Source organism: Tyto alba, unplaced genomic scaffold (assembly GCF_018691265.1).
Source record: "Tyto alba isolate M040663 unplaced genomic scaffold, T.alba_DEE_v4.0 Super-Scaffold_40, whole genome shotgun sequence".
Classification (NCBI taxonomy): Eukaryota; Metazoa; Chordata; class Aves; order Strigiformes; family Tytonidae; genus Tyto; species Tyto alba.
Window position 1 is genome coordinate 25,363,516 of NW_024881316.1, and position 23,053 is coordinate 25,386,568.

At 35.4% G+C, this 23,053-nt stretch overlaps 1 protein-coding gene across 4 annotated transcripts in view; it reads right to left on the minus strand.

The window, feature by feature from the left end:
* Positions 1-2,590: 2,590 nt before the first annotated feature.
* The window catches only part of MCPH1 (microcephalin 1), a 130,524-nt gene continuing 110,061 nt past the window's right edge, over positions 2,591-23,053 (minus strand). For all 4 annotated transcript variants that reach the window (XM_042803341.1, XM_042803338.1, XM_042803339.1 and 1 more), the window contains 2 exons: positions 4,783-5,020; positions 2,591-2,795 (listed from right to left, as the gene is read on the minus strand). In XM_042803341.1, the coding sequence (XP_042659275.1) occupies positions 2,740-2,795; positions 4,783-5,020 (294 nt within the window). In that variant the 3' untranslated portion in view covers positions 2,591-2,739. The remainder of the gene's footprint in view (positions 2,796-4,782; positions 5,021-23,053) is intronic.

Below are 23,053 nucleotides of genomic sequence, written 5' to 3' on the forward strand. Positions count from 1 at the left end.
GCACTGGTGTTTTAGTTGTTGCTAAGGAGGCATATCCTAAGTCAAGGACTTTCCAGTTTCCCATGCTCTGCCCGTGAGGAGGTGCACAAGAAACTGGGAGGGAGTGTGGCCAAGACAGCTGACCTGGACTAGCCAAAGGGGAGTTGGTCGTGAGGGGACAATTGGTGCTTGGGGACTGGCTGATGAGCAATTGCACTGTGCATCACTTGTCTTTCTTGGGTTTTATTTATATATTATTATTATTACTACAATTATTATTATTATTATTATTATTATTATTATTATTATTATTATTATTATTATTATTATTATTATTATTATTATTATTATTATTTTCAAATTATTAAACTGTTCTTATCTCAGCCTATGAGTTCTACTTTTTTTCTGATTCTCCTCCCGTCCCATTGGCGGGGCAGGGAGGAGCGAGCCAGTGGCTGCCGTGGCGCTTAGTTGGCGGCTGTGATTAAACCATGACAGCATCGTACTATTACAAAGCCACAGTCAGTATGGAGGGACAGCACTCTTATTGACCATAATGTGAAACCAAAATTAGGCATTTCATTTCCTGCTGGTTATATTTATCTGTGTACTACAAATTTGGCAAAAACAGCCAACAGATAGAGATTTCTATCAAACCATATAATTTAAGATTAAATTATCTAAATTGGCAGTTTGTTTTATCTGAAACATTTTAATTTAGAAAAAAGTATATTAGACTTTTCATTGTCAAGTCTGTTACATGTGTGACTAATAAAGACCAACAAGTTGATCCAAGAATTTACAATTTAAATAGCTGAGATTAATCTTAAGAAGATTTATGAGAAAGCTGATTTGGAATGTTATATTATATAAATAAACAGTGACAGATTTTTATGGGTAGTACACTTAGGAAATGACTACAAAATAAACTAGGACATTGTAATATTCAAAGTTAAGCAATATAATTCAAACAAATTATTCTGTTATTTACTGGGAACCATATGTTCACATGTCACAACCTATTTAAGTATTTATATTTTAGTCTATGCTAGGCAACTAGTTTCTTAATAAAGGGGCTCACAAGGTCAAAGGTGAAGAGTGATACCATGTTGCCAGTGCTCTGCAGTAGATAGGTAAATAGTTTCAATTATAAACAGTACAATTTGATTACCAATTTTTGTATCAAACATACTTTCCCTACCTAAGATGCTGTTAAAAATGTGCCTGTCAGAAAACTAAGCAAGGAAAAGACCTCAATAAATTATATTTTCTAGTTTATATACGAAACCCAGATATATAGCACTTAAATACTTGAAAATGAGATCTTAATCTCTTAACCTACAGGTGTTTAGTATTTCTGAAAATTAAGTCAGTTTAATTTTCCATAAAGTAATCATAACTTGCAGCATTTCTAATAAGAACCATGTTTAACATTTTACGGAGTAACTATACAAATATAATTTGTGCCTGAAACAGCCTGCCACTCAGGTACTGCTGAACTTGTTCTGAAGAAAAAATTTGTATAATCCTCAAATTTACAGAAATTGTAATCTCTTAAAAAGACCAAGAAGTTAGTGTAATAGAATGGCAACATTTATAAACCACTGTACCTTGATTGTTTCACAATATTAACTTGAAATTATTATTTTTAGTCCAGGGTTTCCATTGCCTGACATTGACAGTACTCTGAGGGTAGTACTCAATTTGGAAGGTATGAGTTATAAGCTCCCATGAAGTTAATTGATAATACATTATTCTCTATGATGATGATATATTATTTTAATGGACCTGGCAAATTTTTAAAGGAGGTTGTATATTTATAAACATACTTTACATACAAATCTTACTTTGTACCTGCTAAAAACAAAACCACAGACTGAAGAAGAATTTAACATTTAAGATATTTGCATACATTTTTCAAGCATACCTAAAGGATTTAATGATGCGTTCCATTTTCAACAAATTTAGCACCTGAATGATGTGCTGTCTTAATTTGACTCAGGATCAGTTACTGTTTATGGTTTCGGCCTAGATGTAAGGTAGACACAGTCTGAAATTCAATTAAAGGTACTGAAATAATGTAATACCTTAACTGTGCATCTGAGCATAATTACTGAGTTTCAGTTACTTTTAAAAACCCAGTTGAGAAGGGCAAGTTTACACCAGCAGGTGTGAGTTAAGCATCTTACCATTAAAATCTTATCATTTTACCAAAGAAATGTGATTAGCAGTGATCACAAAGATGTGCCAGCATGGACCTTCAGCAGTCCTCAGAGACGCTTGGACTAGAGGGACCTACAGGATCCCAACATCTGCGTTGGTAGCACAGCTCCTGCAGGCTACGCCAGATCTAGCTCAGGCACGCTCACCCACCCTGAATGCACATCTTTTAATTGCACTGTAACATGATCAACTTCTCTTAGAGATTGGAAAATATCTTTCCACTTCTTCCCAGTGAATAATGATTCATTCAACTTTTAGGTCCAAAGGTCTTTGACAAATAAATAAAAGCAAGATGAGGTCTTAAACAAATAAATAAAAGCAAGATGAATTAAGGAAGTACTTTATTATAAAAAGAAAAAAAAAGAAACATTTCACAAGATGAACACTTACACAAGTAATAAAAATGTAGAAAACATTTCCCTGTATTTATAATTATGTAACTTGCATTTTCATAGAAATTTTATTCACAGCCCTTTTTTTTGCTGAAACCAAACTAGGCTTGTTTCCTTACAACCATATGGAAGCTCTTGAGTTAGCTCACAGCTGAAAAATGTAGTTTTCCATGGGACATATTGTATGCTGAGTGATTGAATCTAAAAGAAATAAAAAAGCAGGATTATTTAAGATAAAATGAAAAAGAAACAGATTATAAAGCAACAGTGTACTTCAGAGCAATTTCTGGTATAGAACAGTTTGATGGAGCTGAGAACTCAGAGAGAGAAAATAAATGCAAACAGTCAAATGGTAATACCATGAGTACATACCATTTATATAAGTTTAAAAAAGGTGCTACATTACCTACCTATATGCTTTTTATTGTGGTCAGCCTTGAGTGAATTAGTTGGCAGCTGGTACTAATAGCAGAAAGCAGAGCCACAAACCAACTGTATTGCAGCAGTGAAGTGTCAAAGATCAGACAAAACTTCAGCTCTGATTTGATTTATTTGATTAAGATGGCAATTTATAGGTGACACTCTTCATAATATTATGTGAACAGTTGCTGAGAAGGAGGCTGAGCTTCAAAGGCCTGTATCCTTCCTTTAAATTAAGTATCATATAGAAATACTTTTTTTTTTTTTTTTTTTCCCCCAGGTTTTGATGATTCATCATTTAAAATCCATTAGCCAGAGCTCGTGTAAGAGTGGCTCGTGAGCAGGACGTAACTATTAGAAAGGGTACAATCGGACTGCAGAAGAAAACTGAGGAATCTGTAAAGGGCACAAAGAATTCAGAGTCCCTTTTCATTAGCAGCCAGATATGCAATTCTTTTAGCCCACTGATGGGCTGAGCGTGGCCCGCCCAGCTGCAGGTAGCTGATGAGATACTGGGCCTGGGTGAGGCAAACTCCATGAGACCAGTAAAAGAGTGGGACATGCCACATGAGCTGCATGCTTCTTTAGATCACTACCTTTGTCCACCTAGAATTTATGACTGGAGTACTACTATGTGAAATTTCTGCATTTAATTTACTACATCATATTTTTAGTCTTGCATAAATCTGTGGATTCTTCATCTGGTCACTTCTTTTTGGCCACATTTGCTCTTTAAGTCTTTTCTGAAACCAGAGAAAGGCACAATAAACAATGCTTTCTTCTTATGCCTCTCTTGTAAATCTTCACAATTTTATCTTATAATTTAAGAAAGTATCAATTAACATTTGCATTTAGATTAGTATTTTTCCCTTATGGCTCACTTTTTCTTTCTTCTTTAGTGGATTTTCTTTCAGGTTTTAAGTCATTATGATCTGATAGCATTAACGGTCAAGAGATTATGACTTGCTTGGCTAGTGTCATAAAACATCAGTTCATGTAGTACATTTATTGCTAGAGTCTGAGTGAGGCACTATTTAGAGGAGTTTGGCATAGAGTATGATGAAAATGTAATAATTTTTTTTTAGTATGCAAAAGGTGCCTTTTAGGAAAATACCCTTATCTTATCTGAAAAAGAGAGAATGTCAGACTGGAAGCTGCGAATCCTACATAGATTATCAAAAGCTTTACTCTGAGGGTGTGGATATTGCTAATTTACATCTGATTCCCTGCAAACAGGTAATTGTTAGAACCGTAGTGTCCATCATGGAAAAGCAATAGACTGACAATTCTGAGAAACGTAACAGCAGCTTTTAAAAAGAAACTTTTTGCAAGTGAAATAGAGACTGCAAAAAATTGTCTTTCAGATGTAGAATACATAGTTCAGGACAGATTATCAGAGGGTGCCAGTTACCTTTCTTACTACATCTAAAATTGAAATACATGCCATTTTTAAAAGTAGTTATCCTATGAGGGTTTCCCCATAATTTACTTTGCTCTAAATTAAACAATCATACAAAAGATACATTTTAAAATCCTTGGATGAAATTTGTTCTTGGTAAAATTACAGTGGTGAGTACCAGGACCATCATAAAGCAGTCTTAGTTGTAAAAGAAAGTTCTCACCATGGGGACAACTTTCCTGGAAACCTACCTGTAGCAGTCTATTCCATTTTCTTCCCTCTACAACATCAGTTCAGTCAACTATGTTCAGTCAATTTTTGAATAAATACTCAACAATATTTTATATGAGTTGAAATTTGGTGTCTTACCTAATACCCATTTTTCCGATAAACATTTTATTTCCTGGTACGTATTTCCTGGTTTTTTTCCTATACAGATTTTTGCCTGACGTAAAGCTTTACATATTTTCCCTCCTGACAACTGTATAAGTTCAGTTAGCTTTTTGCAGGGTGGCTGGCTGGTAGGAGATACAAACATGACAGGCTGGTTTGAAAAGAGATTGTGCTGGTATTTTCCTTTCGATAGGTAACGTTGAAGTCTGCAGATCTGTATTTGAGGAAACAAGGAAATTAATTAGCCAATGTGTTGCATTTCCATTCAAAGTAAAACTAATCCTTGTCTTCTTTAATTCAGAAAAAAATTAATTATAGTAAATGTGTATGAGCTTTACTTTTTCAGGTGTATCAGAAACTCTTGTGTAAACTATACAAAGAATTGCCTGTACTTGATCAATACATTCCCAAACCAGAGTTGAGACTATTTCGTTATAGGTCAGATGGTTTACCTATAAAACTTCATAAAGCACTTGACAGTATTATTTTTCACCATAATCTCACATTCGTACATTTATAACACTGGCCATCACACAGAAATATTGAAGGATATTATAAATAATTAAGTCTTGCAGCACAAATACAAACTGGGAAAGCCTTTGCTATATATGTAATGCTCATCAGTTTGTATCAGGGAGCTTTACAAACATATCTAATTCAGGGTTTAAACTACTTTAGGACCTTTTTCCCCTCCTGTGCTCCACAGATACAAGCTGTTTTTTCTCTCAGATGTATTAAGTGACACAAGTGTACCAGAACTGAGCGAAGAGTTTCAAGCTCTTTTGTCTCCACATAAAAAAAAAAACAAAACAAAAAAAGAAGTCCTCTGTGAATGCTGTGCAGCTGGTAACACTTGATCATTATAATAAAAACCTGCTTGATCAGGTTGCAGATTTTCTTCTTTGTATATACCAGGCAGGACAGTGATCCAGCAATTAAAACCATCTCTTTTAGCTATAATGTGCATAAAAGCAGTGCATACAACAAGTGTACACACCATGGTACACAATATGAAGTTTTCATACTACAATTAAAAAAAAAGCAAGCTAGTATTTCTTAGAGTGAAGTTTCCATTTACCTGCCAAATTAATGTATGTAACATGTCCAATTCTGGTTCCTTTGTCAAAGTTTGGAAAATTTATAATGAGACTGGAGTTAATAGTAAGATGAGGACAAAAATATATGTTTCATAATATGTGATGCTTGGAATTTTTTATACAGATGATCAACGTGAGCACATTACATAGAGGAAAGGTCATTCTGTATGTGTCTGGCTTATATGAGACATCTGAATGTGAAAATGTAGTCAGTGAGGAGGTGTAACTGGAGCAGTGGAAGAAATTATTTGTTGAGTGGTTTCCTTACTCCAGCCCTGGTACAAACCTGCTATGAAACCATAGGCACTTAAGAATTTAATGCAATAATACATATGCTTGGCAGATGTGCAGCCAAAGTAAGAGTCGTCACCTGGTTTACAGGTGTTTATAAAGCCAAACAGTTTCTTGACATGTTCACAGATCCCTAGATAAAAGTCAAAGTGAGTTACCTTAGCTCTTCAGATCAATTAGCTAGGTGAAGCACCTGCAAAGCGTGAAGCCCAGACTGATGTGAAACTTCATAGCTCAGTGATTCTGTGCTCTGCTATTCTTGGACAACGCAATCCCAATCTAAATTTCAAGATCTCCTCCATCGATAAATAATTCAATTTCTCTGATTATTAATTCCTTGGCTGCTATCCTAAGAATAAAGTTGATTGTTTATGTTCTGAATTCAGCAAGTTATAAAGACAGTGACTGCTATGGATGAAGCAGGCCAAAAAGGCTCAAGCACCATCCAAGAAATGCCCTTTATTTTCTATTCTTCTGTGAATTTAGGTTTATGAATGACATGGCATCTAATCCTGTCTCACAGAAGTCAAACAGCTGCTAAGTAATTCTGCTGATCACAGTATCAAAACAGAGTTATAGTGCAGATTTTGGAGGACCCAAACTCATTGAATATATCTTATGGCCCTTCCTGTACATAAATTGGCACCTGATATTTTACTCAAGTGCAGAAGATCTGGTTTTGGACTTTGTAGAGTAGAGCCTACCTCCATCTGAGCAGAATGCTCTTCTATGACTATCTTTCTGCTGGGCATCTTGATGTCACAAAACCCAGAAAACTAAACATTGTACAGTTTTATATGGTATCAGGTTTGGAATTCACTAAGACTACCACTTGCTGATGGGTCTTGTGAGGCTTAGAGACCACGATCAGTGTCTTAAAATGGGACCACCTCAAGAACATAAACCACTTTGCAATCTCTGATGTACAGTGCAGCGTCATGATTTTGGTATTGCTAGGACTGCAATCATTCATTTTAATGAATTAAAAAACCTGCAGTTGTGAAACTACAAAAGTGCTTGTGGTAAGCAAGGTCATCAAATTAAAGAATGCGCTATAGTGAAAAATAACGATCTCTTCACATCAACCTCAGAACAACCCCATGACAGATGAAATGCCATTATAGTTGGTCTGACACACCTCTCTGGAATTGTTTATTTGCACAAATGCGATGCAAATGATAGAAGACAGACAATTACCAAGAGACTTTAATGCTAGTTTATCTAAAATAAATAAGATTTAACTAAAAAAGACAGAAATTACACTGTTTTTGTCAACCTGGAACCTGGAAGATGACAATTATTAGGACTGAGAAGCTTTTATCTTAAAAATTCAATAGGACTTGTGTTAGAAGACATCAAATATAAATTGTTGCAATCTGCTATTTCACATATTTTAGGAAACATGATTTAAAAGGGCTAATTGTATTCTCACTTTCTCCATTGTTTCCCCTGCAAGGATTGATTTGCTGCCACTGTAATGAATACTCAATTATACGATACATCTTGCTATTGCAAGAGCTATTGGATTAAATGAATAACAAAAGCAAATGTGTACACAGCTAATCATCAAATCAGGAAATCCAAATTTTAAGGACCAAACAGCACTCACCTCAGCTGATGTCCACAAATAGCATGCTTTATTCTGTATATTTAACGCATATTAAGAGAACCCAGGAAAGTGAAATGCTGACATGCTATAGAGAGGATTTTTCTTAAACTGCCTTTAAAATTCTACCTGTGTGCATTATCAGTGCATTTCAGAGGACAGGGTAATAACACAGTACATCTTGGTGGTATTGTCAAAGGAAAGCTTCAGCATGGAACATCATTATGTTTCCTTTGCCTGGATCACCACTACCACAGATTTCCTGACAGGCTGTGCTTGGATTTGCTTAAGCACACTGGGTCCATGTGCAGGTCTTAGAGATGGGGAAAAATCACAGCATTTACGTTCAGAGCTGAGAGAGTAGTCTGAAAGGTTAACTTTGCTTTCTGGCCCACTAACCTGAAAGACACACCACTAGCCAGCTGCTGAAGAGGCCCAGCTGACCACACAGGGTTTGGCGGTGGGATGAGAGGGCACAATCAAGCTCTTACCCCTGAATTGACTCAGCTGCCTTTGCAACATCAAAGCCTTCGTGGCACTCCAGGGGTGCTCCCAGCCCTTTGAAACCATACACATTTCATGTAAGCTTTTGCAAATAAATAAATAATTCCTCAGCAGAGACCAAGCCTGGGAAAATATTAGACCCCAAAAGTGACTATTTCCACAAATTGTGTATGTATCAGTCAATAGTTACAAATACAATTGTGTCTGTCCCTATTACAACAGACAGCACTGATTTTTCTTTCTAATTACATTAGTTAGGAGATGGACCCAAAATGTTATAAAAGCATTTATTTACTCTTTTTGGTAATATACTAAGCGTTAACCTCATTTTTTCACTAGCTGGATGAACAGCAAGAAGATGCATTTTCTATGTATGCATTTCTCATAAATGTAACATTAATTTAGATGTTTCTTTGAACCGAAGTTTTGAAAGGAAAAAAGTTTCATTCTTGACAGAAATAAAACTTATGGAGAATGTATGATAAAGAAATAGAGCCTTTATTATAAAAAAAACCCACAAAAACATTTCACCTACTGTTGTCTCACCTGTGACTGATTTTCAATCCCCACAAACCAAAAGAACATAAGTTATAAAAAAGCAAAAACTTTGCAGCTTTGCCTAGAACTTTATGAAAGTAGTTCCTGCTGGGTGGGGTGCGGGAACAAACTCAAAACTAAAAGTCCAAGGGTGTGATCTTTTCATGGGGCTCAGGAGATAGCCATCAAGTCCCACAAAGGTATTATCTCTGAACAGATACCTGAATTCACACGATGGAAAATTTAAGAAAATAATATTTCTGGAGGCACTTCGAATTTTTTCACCATTGAAACTGCTAATGTCCTATATACAGAACACAATTTTCAGTGTACTTCCAGAAAATAGCACATGAAGTGCTGTAATTATATCTTGGTTACTGTTACTCACAAAAAAAAAAAACCCTAAACATTTTATTAAATGCAAACAGCAGAAGATAAAATTGCAGACACAAGTTTGAAGAGAGAAGATTGTATATTTTATGGTTTATATCTATGCTGAGACCGAGCATTATTGAATTTGAAGTTGATGAGAAATCGCTCATTTTCAGTAAAAGGAAAAGGATCTGACTGTTGAAGCCTTACCAATTAATTCACCACTCTGCAACTATTAAATGACACAAAACCAGAAAATTGATAAAGCCAAAAAACCAGACTTTATGGTTTGATAATGTACAAATTTAACAAAAAGAGGCACAGAAAATAGCATATTCATTTAATATAGTTGGGTGATGTTGCTGGGGAAAAATTAAGCTCTAGGATGTTAACATTCATATTATTTCAGTATGGATAAATATACTGGCCAAGTAATGTTTACATTTTCAGTTACTGTAATTCTGTACAAAGACTTTGTGAAGAATGCACTCGAAACCCCAACACTGTTAGGAAACATTACACTTGCATGGTTATATGCATTTTCAGACAGTCTGTCATTTAGTAAAAATTTAAAAGAAAAACACATATGTGGAACCCTATGTACATGTAAAGATCAAGGGCTCACACACATCCACACAAGTGGAGCATCAGCCTGCTTCTGATAAAGAGGAGCATATTGCAGCGTGCAGACTTCTGAAAGTACAGTTACCCTGCAGTGAGGAATTTGCAGAATCTGCAGGACCTTACAGGGATCAAGGAAGTTTGTGTCAACAATGCAGTACTCCTGCAGGACAAAGAAGAAATGTTCTTTTTTTGTCTTTCTAAATATCAGATTTAATAGAGAATAGAAGCAACTGACCATACAGCAACTTTATTTTTGTAGGAACAATGTGTGACATACGTTTTCTACTTAAATTAAAAGCTCATCATTTTAGTTTGATTTTTTATAATTTATTTTAGCAGTTTGCTGATTTTTTTTTAATGCATTGAGAATACTAAAATTGAAATAGTATTCACTAAAAGCTTTAAAAATTACATTGAAATGCTCTACTAGATAAATAAATCAGTGCTTGCCAGTATAAAAGAACATGTCAAGATCTGGAAACAACTTCCTTCAGCAAGCTGTTTCACAAAGAAATAGATCCTCAGCACTGAAGAATCTTACCAAAGTTAATGGAACATCACATGGGTCCAGAACCCCAACTGGTTCACGCCATACTACCATACTATTATCTCAACAGCACCTAGAACCTTTTTCCACTACTTGACATGAAATGCATTTGTTATTGCTAGCAATGTTTTTCATTCTTGGAACAAAACTCAACTTGCAACATTCATGTAAATTATTTCCAAATATTACATCCTTATCTCTGATTATTTATTGAAACAACATTTTCTCACTGGTTATCAGTATCATTTGGCTAAAATAGAAGCTCCCTTTCTGTCAAATTAGAGAAGCATAAGCTTCCAGAGAGACCCAAGTGAGAATGTACTCTCTGTATGCTTGATAAATCCACATCAGCATCCCAGCATGTGCACACAAATGGAGATTGCATACAGGCAAACGTGGTATATGTTTGTGCAGTAGAAGATGACTGGTGCAATGAGCTGGGAGTCAGAAATGGAGGGAAACAGAGTGGAAAATTTGGTCCAGAAAAAAGAAACCTTCAGTGTCTGGTCTTGAAAAATAAAAAGGAAAGTAAAAGGAGAAATGGCATACAGTCAAGACCATATTATCTGAAAAATTCTCCAAAACACAGTTTCTTCCCCTCCTCTGTATAGCTCTTCATGTAAGTGTTTCCTGGCCAGGATGAGAGCGAAGGGAAGAATGCTTCAATCCAGACAATTTAGCTGATATTGTTTCTTTCCACTGCATGTTGGCAGACAACCTTGCTTCTCTCAAATCCCATAGACTGATAAGAAAAGTTAATTTCACCAATTTATTCTCTGAAATACTGAGTCCCAGAGGGAATACTGTACAAAAATGTTTGGCAAATAAATCTACTGTTTGGCAGATATTCAAAATTACACTGGAAGATGTTTGAACCATTTTTTCCGGCATAGCAAATTTTTGCAGGAAAAAAGATAACAAATTCACTTATTTTTAGTTTAATTTCCTTGTTTTCCAGAGGTAGAACTATTTTTAAATACTATGTAATATCAACATTATCAACTATAGATTAATAAAAAAACAAATTAGGGTAAAACAATAAGTCTTTTGAGAATAAGTATGACTTCTAAATGAAGGAGCTGTATTTCCAATACACATCACTTAAAAACACTCTGGTAAGATTGTAAGATGTGGTCAGTTTACTATAAATATTTCTTTATAATTTCAAAAATATTCTGAATTAAATATATTTGCATTTGGTTTCAACACAAACTAGTTCTTTTTGAAATAAATAAATAAAAATATTTCATTACAGTTTAGCTAACAAGGAAGGATTTTTCAGGATTATAAATTTAAACCTCACCTCAGAAATACTTCAAGAACATGTCCATCCTTGTTTTTGTCTTATTTCAAGAGAATTAAACTCAAGTGACTACCGGGCAGTGATAAGACTGCAATTTGCAATTGCAAAGTTGTGTCAAAATTCTGCAAATAGTTACCAATTATAACTGGGAGGTGTTTTCCTCACCCAAATATCAGTAACGCAGCACTGTGCCATGCATCATTCCGAAGCGGTATACAAGTGTGGCACATATGAGACTGAGCCCTGCGTCACCTACCATGAGGGTTACATATATTACATGTGACAAGCCCCCAAGAATCCCAGTAAAATTCAAAGCCAGAAATTCTCCACCTCCATACACAATCTAGTCCAATGCTTATCTTCTCTCACAGTTAGAAAGCTTTTCTTAATAATATAACCTAAATTGCCTCTGCTGTATTTTCAGCCTGTTACTTCTTGTCCTAGTGCCAAGGGACATGGAAAACAATTTATTCTCTTCCTATCTGCAACAACCTTTTAAATATTTGAAGACAGTTATCATGTCTCCCCTCAGTCCTCTCTTTAGACTAAATAAACACAGTTCTTTCAGTCTTTGCTCGGGGGTCATATTTTGTAGACCTCTGATCATTTTGTTATTCTCCCCTGGATTTTCTCCAATGGATCCACATCTTTCCTGCAGTGCAGTGCCCAAAGCTAGACACAGTATTCCAGCTCAGGCCCCACCACTGCTCTGCACACTGCAAGCAATTCATGTATCCTATGCATAGCATTCCTGTTAACATATCCTAGCATGGCTGCTTCTTTTATCCAAGTATGACACAGGTGACATATATTGATTTTGATCCTCTGAAATACTCAGTTGCTCTTTTGGCAGAAATATTGCGTTGTCAATCTGCAAGTGATTATTTCTCTCTCTCTCTCCTTTGCACTTGTCCTTACTGAACTCCACCATATTTATTTCTGACCCTTCATTATATCTCTCAAGGTTATTTTAATTCCAGCCTGTTGTGGTTTAGCCCTGGTAGTCAGCTAAGCATCACACAGCTACTTGCTCCCTGCTCTCAATGGGATGGAGGGGAAATTCAGAAGAGTGGAAGTGAGTTAGACTCATGGACATGAAGACAGTTTAGTAATTAAAAAACTGACAGAGTCAATCTACAGTTCTACTACTTCAGATGATGATTAATCATATTCTCCAGCCTGGTAATATAGAAAAATCCTAGGCAACAAATGCAGTATGGGGATGGGATAGTTGTACATTTTATGCCAATGATGCCTACGTGTGCTGGTGTGGTGGCTTTGTTACATGTATGACAAAGAGCTGATTTGAGCATATATAGATCCTTTGTGTAGCAGACAGATATAAGTGAGCTATGTTGCATCCACCATTTTGTATCTGGCATTATTGGTAGGGCTCTCCATATAAGTCAGTTTTTAAATGCATGCAAGTTCCTACGTCTTAAAAACACAAAGGAAATAAAGTAAAATCAGGAAGTCTTTTCCCTTAACTCAGCTGATAGTTGAAGAAATGCAGCTGAGCCAAGGTACAAACCAAGAAAATCTCAGCATCCAAATAATTTGTTTTAGACAACCAACCATGACTTTGAAAGATATGTAATATATACATGGACGTGTCTTTCCTCACAGCTGACAAAGATCTATTCTTGCTGTATATATCCTCACAAGACCTTCACCAAAAAAGATACTTAAATTCTTTCCAGTTTAGTTTATTGCACTTCTGAAACTAATCTCTTGATCATTCCTATTGAGTGTACTTTTGGTTCCCACTGTGGAGCAGCCATCGAGGGCACAGACTGTACTCTGTTTGGATGAAATACAGTCAGAAGATGTCTTCAGTTCAGGGGAGTAGACTGAACAAGCCCAGAGCCCTGAAGCATGTGTCGTGCACAAGATGCTCTCGGCACTACCTCATGCACTCTGCAGATCCCTTTCCATTCATCCATATCATGGCTTACAGATGCAGGCACACATGAGCATGTAGACGCTTCTGGCAGATGTCATGGGGTAGTGATGTAGGTATTGAATGCTTCTTTCAAAGAGAATTACTACCTGCACAAAAATAATTACCTCAACTAAACCTAGCTGATTTTTTTATAGCAGTTGCAACTTGCCCTTAATGTTATCTCATAGTTCATTCTCACAGGGCAACAGGAAGGAAGAACACTAGTTGCATCTTGGCATTTATCCCCTCATATTGCAGCCATTTACCCATATTTTATAAATAGTATCCTCCAGTCTTACTGAACCCTCCCAACTCACATAAGGCCAATTGTCTGTTGGTTTTTTTTTAAACAGACCAGTACCTATTGCATGAGACCAATACATAATCTATGAATAGGTCATTAATTTCATCAGAGTATCTTAAGGAATGAAGTATTAATGAAGTAAATAGCAATGTTTTATCATATGGGAGTAAACACATCTTCATTTACACAGACTGAAGTAATGCATTTCCAGCTAAGTATATTTCACCGATGAAAGGCTGCACTGAAACAGGAATTCCATGAGCTAATGACGTGCTGCAGTTCATGGAAAACAACTTGATATTCCCCATGGATAAATACTACACATAATGAAGATACAAGGCATGGAAGCCTAGTATTTGCATAAAATACATTAAAAATTATAAGATCATATCAACTACCTTAGACTTTTCAGATATTGTATCATTTTGGACACTCCAACTTTCTTTTTTAACCAACACATGATACTGTGCAGTGAACTTCAAGAATGACATTTGTTTTGCTGGCTTAGGGATGTGGGGAATCCTTCCACTTGCCTTTAACAGTAAATGATAAATCTAGTGCTGTCAACAGATTTGTATACCTGGCAAAGTGCAGTTGAAGAATAATGCTTTGATAAATAAAAGAGTTTTCTATTCCAGTAATAACAAAGTGAGTGATCTTGTTGAAAGGGAAAGCCTGGCAAATGTGAAGGGTTACGCAGATGCTCCCAAAAGGCTCATTCCCCAAACAGCTGTATTAATCCACAATAAAAGTAGTCTTAACATTAAAAATAATTCATAGTTTTATCTTTAAAATATGAATATGTGAGTCCTTTTGCTCTACCTCAACAGACTGAAATGATTTAAGTGAAGGCAGAGTACGTTCTTCTCTCTACTCTTTAGTTTTAGTTGAATACCATTGCAACGCCCAGCAGTAACTCAGTGTGTGCCAAACATGAATATTTTTAAGCGTCATTTGAGTTTTAAAGGCTACAGTAAGTGATGGGAACACAATCGTCTTGGGAATCTACAAATAACTTTAAAAAAGCTCATAAATCTGGCTTTCATGGCTTGGTTTTCAACAGCTTTATGAAATATGTCAAAGCTTGAACGCAGTGAGTTCATTTTCCTTCAAATTTCTTAGGACTGACTTTTCTCAATCTTTTTTTTTTTTGATATGCTGCAGCGAGACAAATAAAATGGACTTGGCTTTTAAAAAACAGGCATCAGCACATTACTTTTTAAAAAAGTTGCTTTGTTCTTTTAATTTTTTTTTGGTATCAACAGAGGAAAAAACGTACCCTCTAAGTAGGGCAGCCTAAAGTATTCCCTCATCAACAAAAGTATAGAATGCTTCTGTTCAGCACTCAACGTATTACAACATAACAAACCACATATTAATGAAAAAGTGACGTATAATTAAAAGCTGTTTTTTTCTTAAATTGTTTAAAAAAGATGCATGGTAATGACTGAGCATAGCAGAAACCCAGAGAGTTGCATTCAGAAGTTACATGCAAACCTCTGTAATTACAGTGAAACTACAGTGCACTACAACAATAATTAGCAGGGAACACTGGGTTTTTAAAATATGAACTAAAGGGTCAGTTGAAATCACATCAATGTTCAACAGAGAAAAGTCTTTAAAACTGTCTGAGAACTACTGAAATAAAGTCACTTCAAAGAGATTACCTGGCATCACACAACTGGATGTCACTGCTGTGGAATGCTGCCAACTGCAAAACTAGACCAGGTTCAGGTTGCTTTCCGAAACTCTTGATAGAACTACTATCACAATCACCTCTGGTCTACAGTTTCCCTGATTAGTACTCCTTGGCAGCAATACTTCTTTATGTGTAATACTATCTCTTCTTCACTTAATCTATGTCACAAATTGGAAGAAAAGATCCCATAGGAAGTATGGAAAGAAAGACATTTAATCCTCCAGCACTGAGGGTAGCAAGTGAAGCTGCCAGCACACACAACAAAAAAAAAAAACCCAGGTGTTTAAATATTTGACCAGGTGCTTTTTATCAATCATGTTTTTAAATTACAGTTACTCAAGAAAAGTTTCTCTGAGAGCATCTCTTTCTTCATAGGTGCTAAACAAAGGACACGATTAACATTTTCTATTTGAAGATTATTTTCATGAACCCTTGTACTTTTTAGCATAACAATAATATAAGATTACAGAAGAAAGAACTTTGCCTATATTATGACAGCAAACTGGGATGGTCTTCTCTCTATCTGAGGGAGAACAATTTATGTTGTGAATAGAGTAATTTTAAAGCTGGTAGGGTAAAGGCAGAGTACCTGACAGTAAATTTATTCTATTTACTCTTCTTCCTTTTTTTTTTTTTTTTTTTTTTACCAGAGCATTTTTCAAGTTAGTGATAAGCATCTGAAAAGAGTTTATTTTACTAAAGTGAAAAAATAATTCACAAACCACAGTGATAAGTTGTGCATGGTACCAAATGATGCCCTTCTAAAAATAACAGATTCAAATATCTGTTTTAAGGAGTTGAAGCATATCAGCTTGTGAGCTAACACACCAAACACATTTGAAGGATATTACCTCATTGCTTTCTTCTCAAGTCTACAGGAGGCAAAGAAGACACTGTGTCAGTAACCTTACCAAATGCTGGAGGAAAACAAAAGTCTACCTTGGGATCTCAGTTGTTGAGAGCAGTATTAATTTGACTTATCTGATATTTGTGTTTGGTCTCGCAGGAGCTACCTTTATGAGGTGTGACTCTACAGGTGAAGCTATTGAAGTGCAAATCTAAAGTGGCAGTAAGATTCACTGAAATTATCGATTCACAGAAAAGTCCACTTCCAATTGTGTTTACTGCAAATGTAATGATCTTTTAAAAAACTTTTTTAAAAAAAGAAATATTATTATAAATTCTGTATGGAATTTGGTTTTGTTTTAAATTTGAGCGCACCAGCTATGACACGGTTAAATACAGAGAACTAGGCAGACTTATTATGGTAGTGGACTTTCAGCGACTTCTCATGTAGCTGGGCAAAGTTTGTAGGGTCAAACTGCTGACCCTGTCCTTTCTGAGTTCCTTTTCTAAATTCCTACTGCTCTTCATCTAAGAATGATGCAGGACAGAGAGGCTACAACTTTTTAGCCTATCTGGATTTTGTCTGAAGAGCTTTAGTGAGGGCAGAAAGCCTTTTCAAGAGGCTGTCATTGCATAAGCAAGCAGTTGCAATTTGAAAACCAAAGGATACTCAGCAAGTACCGTATGCAAAATATGAGCAGCTGGGTATTTGAGCTTAGATGCAGGATAAATAATCTGAAGCACAGAAACAGTTGTGGTCTTCAACCAAAATTACTAGTTATTTTCTAGTCAAACTACTGGATAGGTTAGATAAAATACAAATGCTCAATATCTCCTCTCCCACACACTAGTTTCCTAGTAAAAGTCAGTAAATAAATATTTAACATCTCTGGCTCTGTCCCAATCCATAATTCCCACTAAAATTAGCGGGATGAGGTGGGTGTATCAGGAATATAGCTTTAGCCTGATAACAATATAAACTACCGTGATGGAACAGAAGGTACTATTTGTATGCATACGTATTATACTAAAGTATATACACTATCAGAGGATGGGAAAGAAGAATCCAATCTAGCTAGTCCTGCATAAGGGAAAAGGCTTAAAAATGTCCTGCACACTCACTGGATCATATGTCTATTTTTATTTTAAAATTATATTAACTTTAAAATTTAGGAGCTGACATAATAGTTCTAATTCTACCCATGGCATTTTGTCTTAAAATGACATTTTTGATTAAAGTTCTAATGCATTTATCCTTATGCTATGGACCAGTATTGGGAGAGCTACAAAACTGTCATTGCTCAGATGTTGGTGGAGGAAAGGAGAACTCACTGTGCAACACTGGAGTAATCCTGGGGTTAAACAGAGGAACAGAAATGATGGGATTTGGAGGCAATTCAATAAAATCCTTCTCATTCAGAGAAGGCCAGTGTCATACAGACCTTGAAGGAAGAGCTAAGTCCTCTACAGAGAAGATACACACATAAACTCCCAAGTGCCTTTTAAAGATTTCACAGCCAAAGCAAGCTGCATGGTATCCTCATGCTCTTCTCTGCTGTATAACAGACCTCTTATTACAAACAAACATGACAATTAAAACATAAATAATCTCATACTAAATTTAAAACATTGGTTTATCAATTATCACCTTATCACAGATGGGTACTTCTACATTTTGCAGTAAAGCTGAAATCAGGTATGAGATGACTAGAAGAAGGAAAAATCAGAATATTTTGATTAAGCAAAGCTTTACATTATTTTATAAATGAAATGTATACATCAGGTTTCTTATGCTTATTAAAAGCTGAATATATTAACTCAGATACACTCCAGTTGTGCATACATGATCTACTCACAAAGCATGCACATCAGGGTGACAGCTAAAAAGCAACAGAGAGCTTTGCACATAATCTAAAACTAAATCTGTATGTAATTTCCTTCCCTTTGTTAATTGAAGATTAAAACTAAATCAAGGGGAAGCCTTCTGTGAGACTACTTCCAACAACAGATGACTCAACTAGCACCTGAGAATTTGTTGTACTTGTGTGTACTGAGGTTCTGAACTTCCTGTTTCAATAAAATACCAAACAAGTTGTGTTTCCTTTACAAATAAGCTATTACATCAAGCCCTGTTCCTATAATTTCAGTTTTTGTCCACATTCCAACATTTTCTTTGGCAAATGTAGAAACATTCTAATTAAAGAGAAGAGAAAAACAAGCATCATTCATCATGGTAAGAATGAATGCTCAAGAGAACATCCTTACTGGTTACTTCGTTCATTCAGTTTAATTTGCCTTTTGAAGTACACTTAACTATGACATGCAGTTCTCTGCGATGAAACACAGGTAACAGGGTTTTCACTAATAGTGTCTCATGAAAGGTATTAAAGGTAAAAATCAATTCTCCTAATGCCATACAAACATAAAACCATCTGTGTGAAGTGATTCAAAAGCATTTCTAGAACACTAGAATACTTGAAATACAGTATTCTGTACAGCAAAATTCAACTATTATTATAACGTGCTAGATCATTTAACATATCATTTGAAAATATTTTTTTTTTTAACAGAAATGATCCTGTGTTTTCCTCAGCATGATCTATGAGATCAGAGTAATAAGAATACTTTACCCTCTTTCCTTAATTTTCAGTTTGTCATGTTTAGATTCCAGATGAAAGACCTCTGTCTACTTCATTACCATGAGAAAGACAATTTCCCACGAAAAGTTAAACACCAGACCTGCAAACACAACATAACGTAATTGTCTGGTTACATACAATACAGCCTGTATATTACAATGCAGGTGGTTTGTTTCCTAAATTTATTTAACCACGGAATTGGAAGTGTTGATTCACCAAGGCAGAAGTTCAAACTTAAAATGATGCTATAACAGGAATTATAATTAATCAGACATACCATTTTGGATAAGTAAAGTAACTATTGCTAAAAGGTGTCCATGTGCACATTGTATCATTGTGAAGAGCACCTCTTCTTTTGTTTATAAACCAAAGGTAAGTTCTTAGGCAAATACAGTCAAAACCCCAGTTGGGTGCTCAGGGTTGTGTTATAGACAAATCTGGAATGCAGTAGAAGAAACTTGCACTGTAAATGGTTGAAGCCAGTAGAGGATGCTGAAGACTTCTTAGAAATAGCCACTACCATGTCTCCAGCACAGGCAGCATGAAAATAGAAATAGTCCAGTTAATCCTGAAAAAATCCTAAATTTGAGAAATTATCTCATCAACCTCCAGAAAAAAACAGAAAAACCCAAGAAAAAATATTGTCTAATTGCATGTCAGATGTACCAATGTATCTCCTTCAGGCATCTCCTACCTAAGTAAGCAGCATCCAGCCCAATCCACACAGCATAGAAAGTACGAGTGGATCACACTATGCTACCGCTTCAAGAAGGCACATATTTTGTTTTATAAGCATGTGCTGAGCCATGCTGAAAACTCAATGGGATAGGACAAACAGAGCTTTCAATTATATATCCTGTTTCTATTTGATAGTTTTTCTTCTAAACCACAGTGAACTCAACTATATAATTTCACATGACAGTTTTGTGCAAAACTTCTTAATCAACATCATGGTTGTTTATTTCCTTCATGTTAGACTAAACCCAGAATTTCAATAACAATACTCAATAAAACTTGTAGAGTTTGACCTTGCTATGTGTTGAAACTACAGCTCTTTCAGGCACTTAAAACTTGTCTCAATTCAGGCAGGAATCTCTGAGGCTAGGCAAAACGTTTTGGTAAACCGCTGAAGTTTCAGGACAAGTTTTTCAGTTTCAACATGCTAGTGAAGACCCTTTTAAGCTGATTCTTAAATGTTTATTTCCTTTGATCTAAGGAAGTTAGTATTAAACAGAATTTTTACACTTTTCCCCTGGATTGTCCAAAACATATTAGTTTAAAAGATACCAATTAACAGTTACTGTTGAAACAGCCAACAAAAGTCCACACTGTTCAGACTACCCATAAAACTCCACTCCCTCGGGCAAACATACTCCTTTTAAACTTCTCACTCTACAATAGCTTTAAAAATAGTCATGCCATGCAGCAAAGACTACTGAAAGTCAGCAGAATCAGTCTGCCTGGAATCAGCTCCACAGGTAAAAGTGCCTTATATCAACTATTGCCAGAGTCTTCTGCTTGAAATGAAGTTGATAAAGCCTCTGGGCCACAAATAAATCTGGTAAAACGGAATATGGGTGAAGTGTGACCTTTCAGCCAGATTGGAAAAAAAAAGGATGGAAATACTCTTCTGTAGATCAAAAGGTCCCTGGGGCAGACACTATCTTTTGTTTTGGATTTGTACAACGTGTTAAGATGCAAAGTCCGGTTTTATCTTCAGTGGAAAATAATGAAGAAATACTACCCTTATAATAGTAATATTATAGCTAGTAAAGTGAGGCCCTTTTTTCATTGCAGCCTCTGGGACCAATTTTAGGCAAATATTAAATAACAATGTTTTTAAAAATTATGAATTTAGATAATCTTTTAAATAGTTGTGATAAATAACTTCAATACACAAGACATAAATCATTGTAAGAAAAACATGACAGTGGAACTTCTTGTCTTTGAAAAAGCCTCCGAGGTCTACAACACAATCTCATCAACACATAATAAATCACAAAGTAGTAAGAACAAGAAGAGAAGTATGTCTATATATATCAATACATATACTCACAAGCACAATAAATCAAAAATAATGCAAAATAAATCAGCTGAAGTTGGAGTTTGGTTCTGCAACTACCTTATGGATAAATTTTAAAATTTATTAATTTTTTTCCATGTGGTTGGAGCAAAGGTATGGGAGTTAGGAATCGAGGAGCCTCACCTTTTATATCGGTGAAACTAAGACTAGCAGGACAGAGTTTGGCACAGGTTCATGGAATATTTTCTTCATATTATCTGTGAATTACTTCACCCTTGATTTTGGAGGACAGAATGCAGCAGTTAAGACTGCACCTTAGATGCACTTATGAAACAGTCTGAGAAGAGAAGCTGTATCAGCTACAGCGTACATTCTAATGCTCTCAGGAGATGAATAACACTCTGTAACTGAGAATTACATTCAGAAAAATACCTTAGCAGGTCTGTAGGCCATGATCATACACTGTAGAGACCTCGTCATGGACTTTAGAGTCCTATGCTCTTGCAAGAAGATAAATAGAGTTGCAATACAACCTTTTGCTTTTGATTAAATGAAGAAACACGGCAAGGAATTTGTTAATAATAAGGGAACTTTAATTAAATGACTAAGATTCACTTTTGCTGGAACCATTGCATGACATTGTGTTTTGAGGGAGTCAGATTTATAACTAATTTTATTGCCTGGATATAGTGTACTACAATTATGATAAACAAAAGCCAACTAAAGTATCACAACAGCTGTCTCCACTAAAACTGCTAGACTAGAAATTTCCCTTTTCCAACATAAAGATAACTATAAATAGGACCTACAAAGTTCCACCATACTGTGGCTTCTTCAGCTATTCCATCTAGAACTACTGTTAAATAAATGTTAGTCTTGGTATTAAAAAAAATCATTAAATGTGTATGTGTCATATTATAATGATAAGAACACATAATTCAACCCATTTTTCCTCTTATAAAAAATGATATTACTTGATACACATTTTATGGTGCTACACAGAAGTAGCTCTTTATGGTTTCACCATTTAAATAAATGGAATGTAGTTTGGACTGACAACATTTTAACCATGACAGATAAATACTAAATATAAGCTTGATTTACTTTTATGCAATAAATATATGTAAACAATTTCCTTCTACCATAACAAGTGTGGGGATCAAGTGAGACAAAGTGGGATTTCTCAAGCTTTAGCTATATAGCCCCTGTGGGGCTCCAATGGCTTAACCAACAAAAAATCATTCATATGCAGGAGCTAGGAGGTTTTCTAGCACATAATGGTCTAATGAAACACTTACTCTTTCACTTTCTTCATATAAGGAAGATAGAGCACTAATTCTTCCATCACTACCATCCATACATGCAATTTAACTTTCACTTATGATATGTTGAACATGTACAGAGAAATCTTTTTTACTGAAGGATAAAAGTATTTAGATGGCATGAATGAAAAAGCACATGATTTTCTAGGTATTAGGATAAAATACATTACTCAGTCTAGGAAAAAAAAAATATAAAAGCTAAAAGCTGATTATTATTAGCATCAAGCACTCTTGCAAAGTGTACGTGACCATCTGCCAGCAAGCTTGTAATGAATCATGCAGGCAAACACAATCACAATGTAACATCACAAGAAGAGAGAAAAAAGACAAAGGCACATGAACTTAACCAGGCTTTTGCTACCGTGGAAAAAAGACCAAAAAACCACTGTGTTTTTCTATGATAACACAGCTTCCCCAAATGCTGATTTTATAGAAGTATGAGGTTACAGTTCAGACAACAATGTAAAAGTAGTATGTATTACAATTGTAGCAAGCCAGAAATCTACAAAACTATATCAATAGAATAAAATAAACCTCTATTTCTTCTTAGCAATGAATATTGGCTGCAAAGATGACTGGGCCATGCTCTGT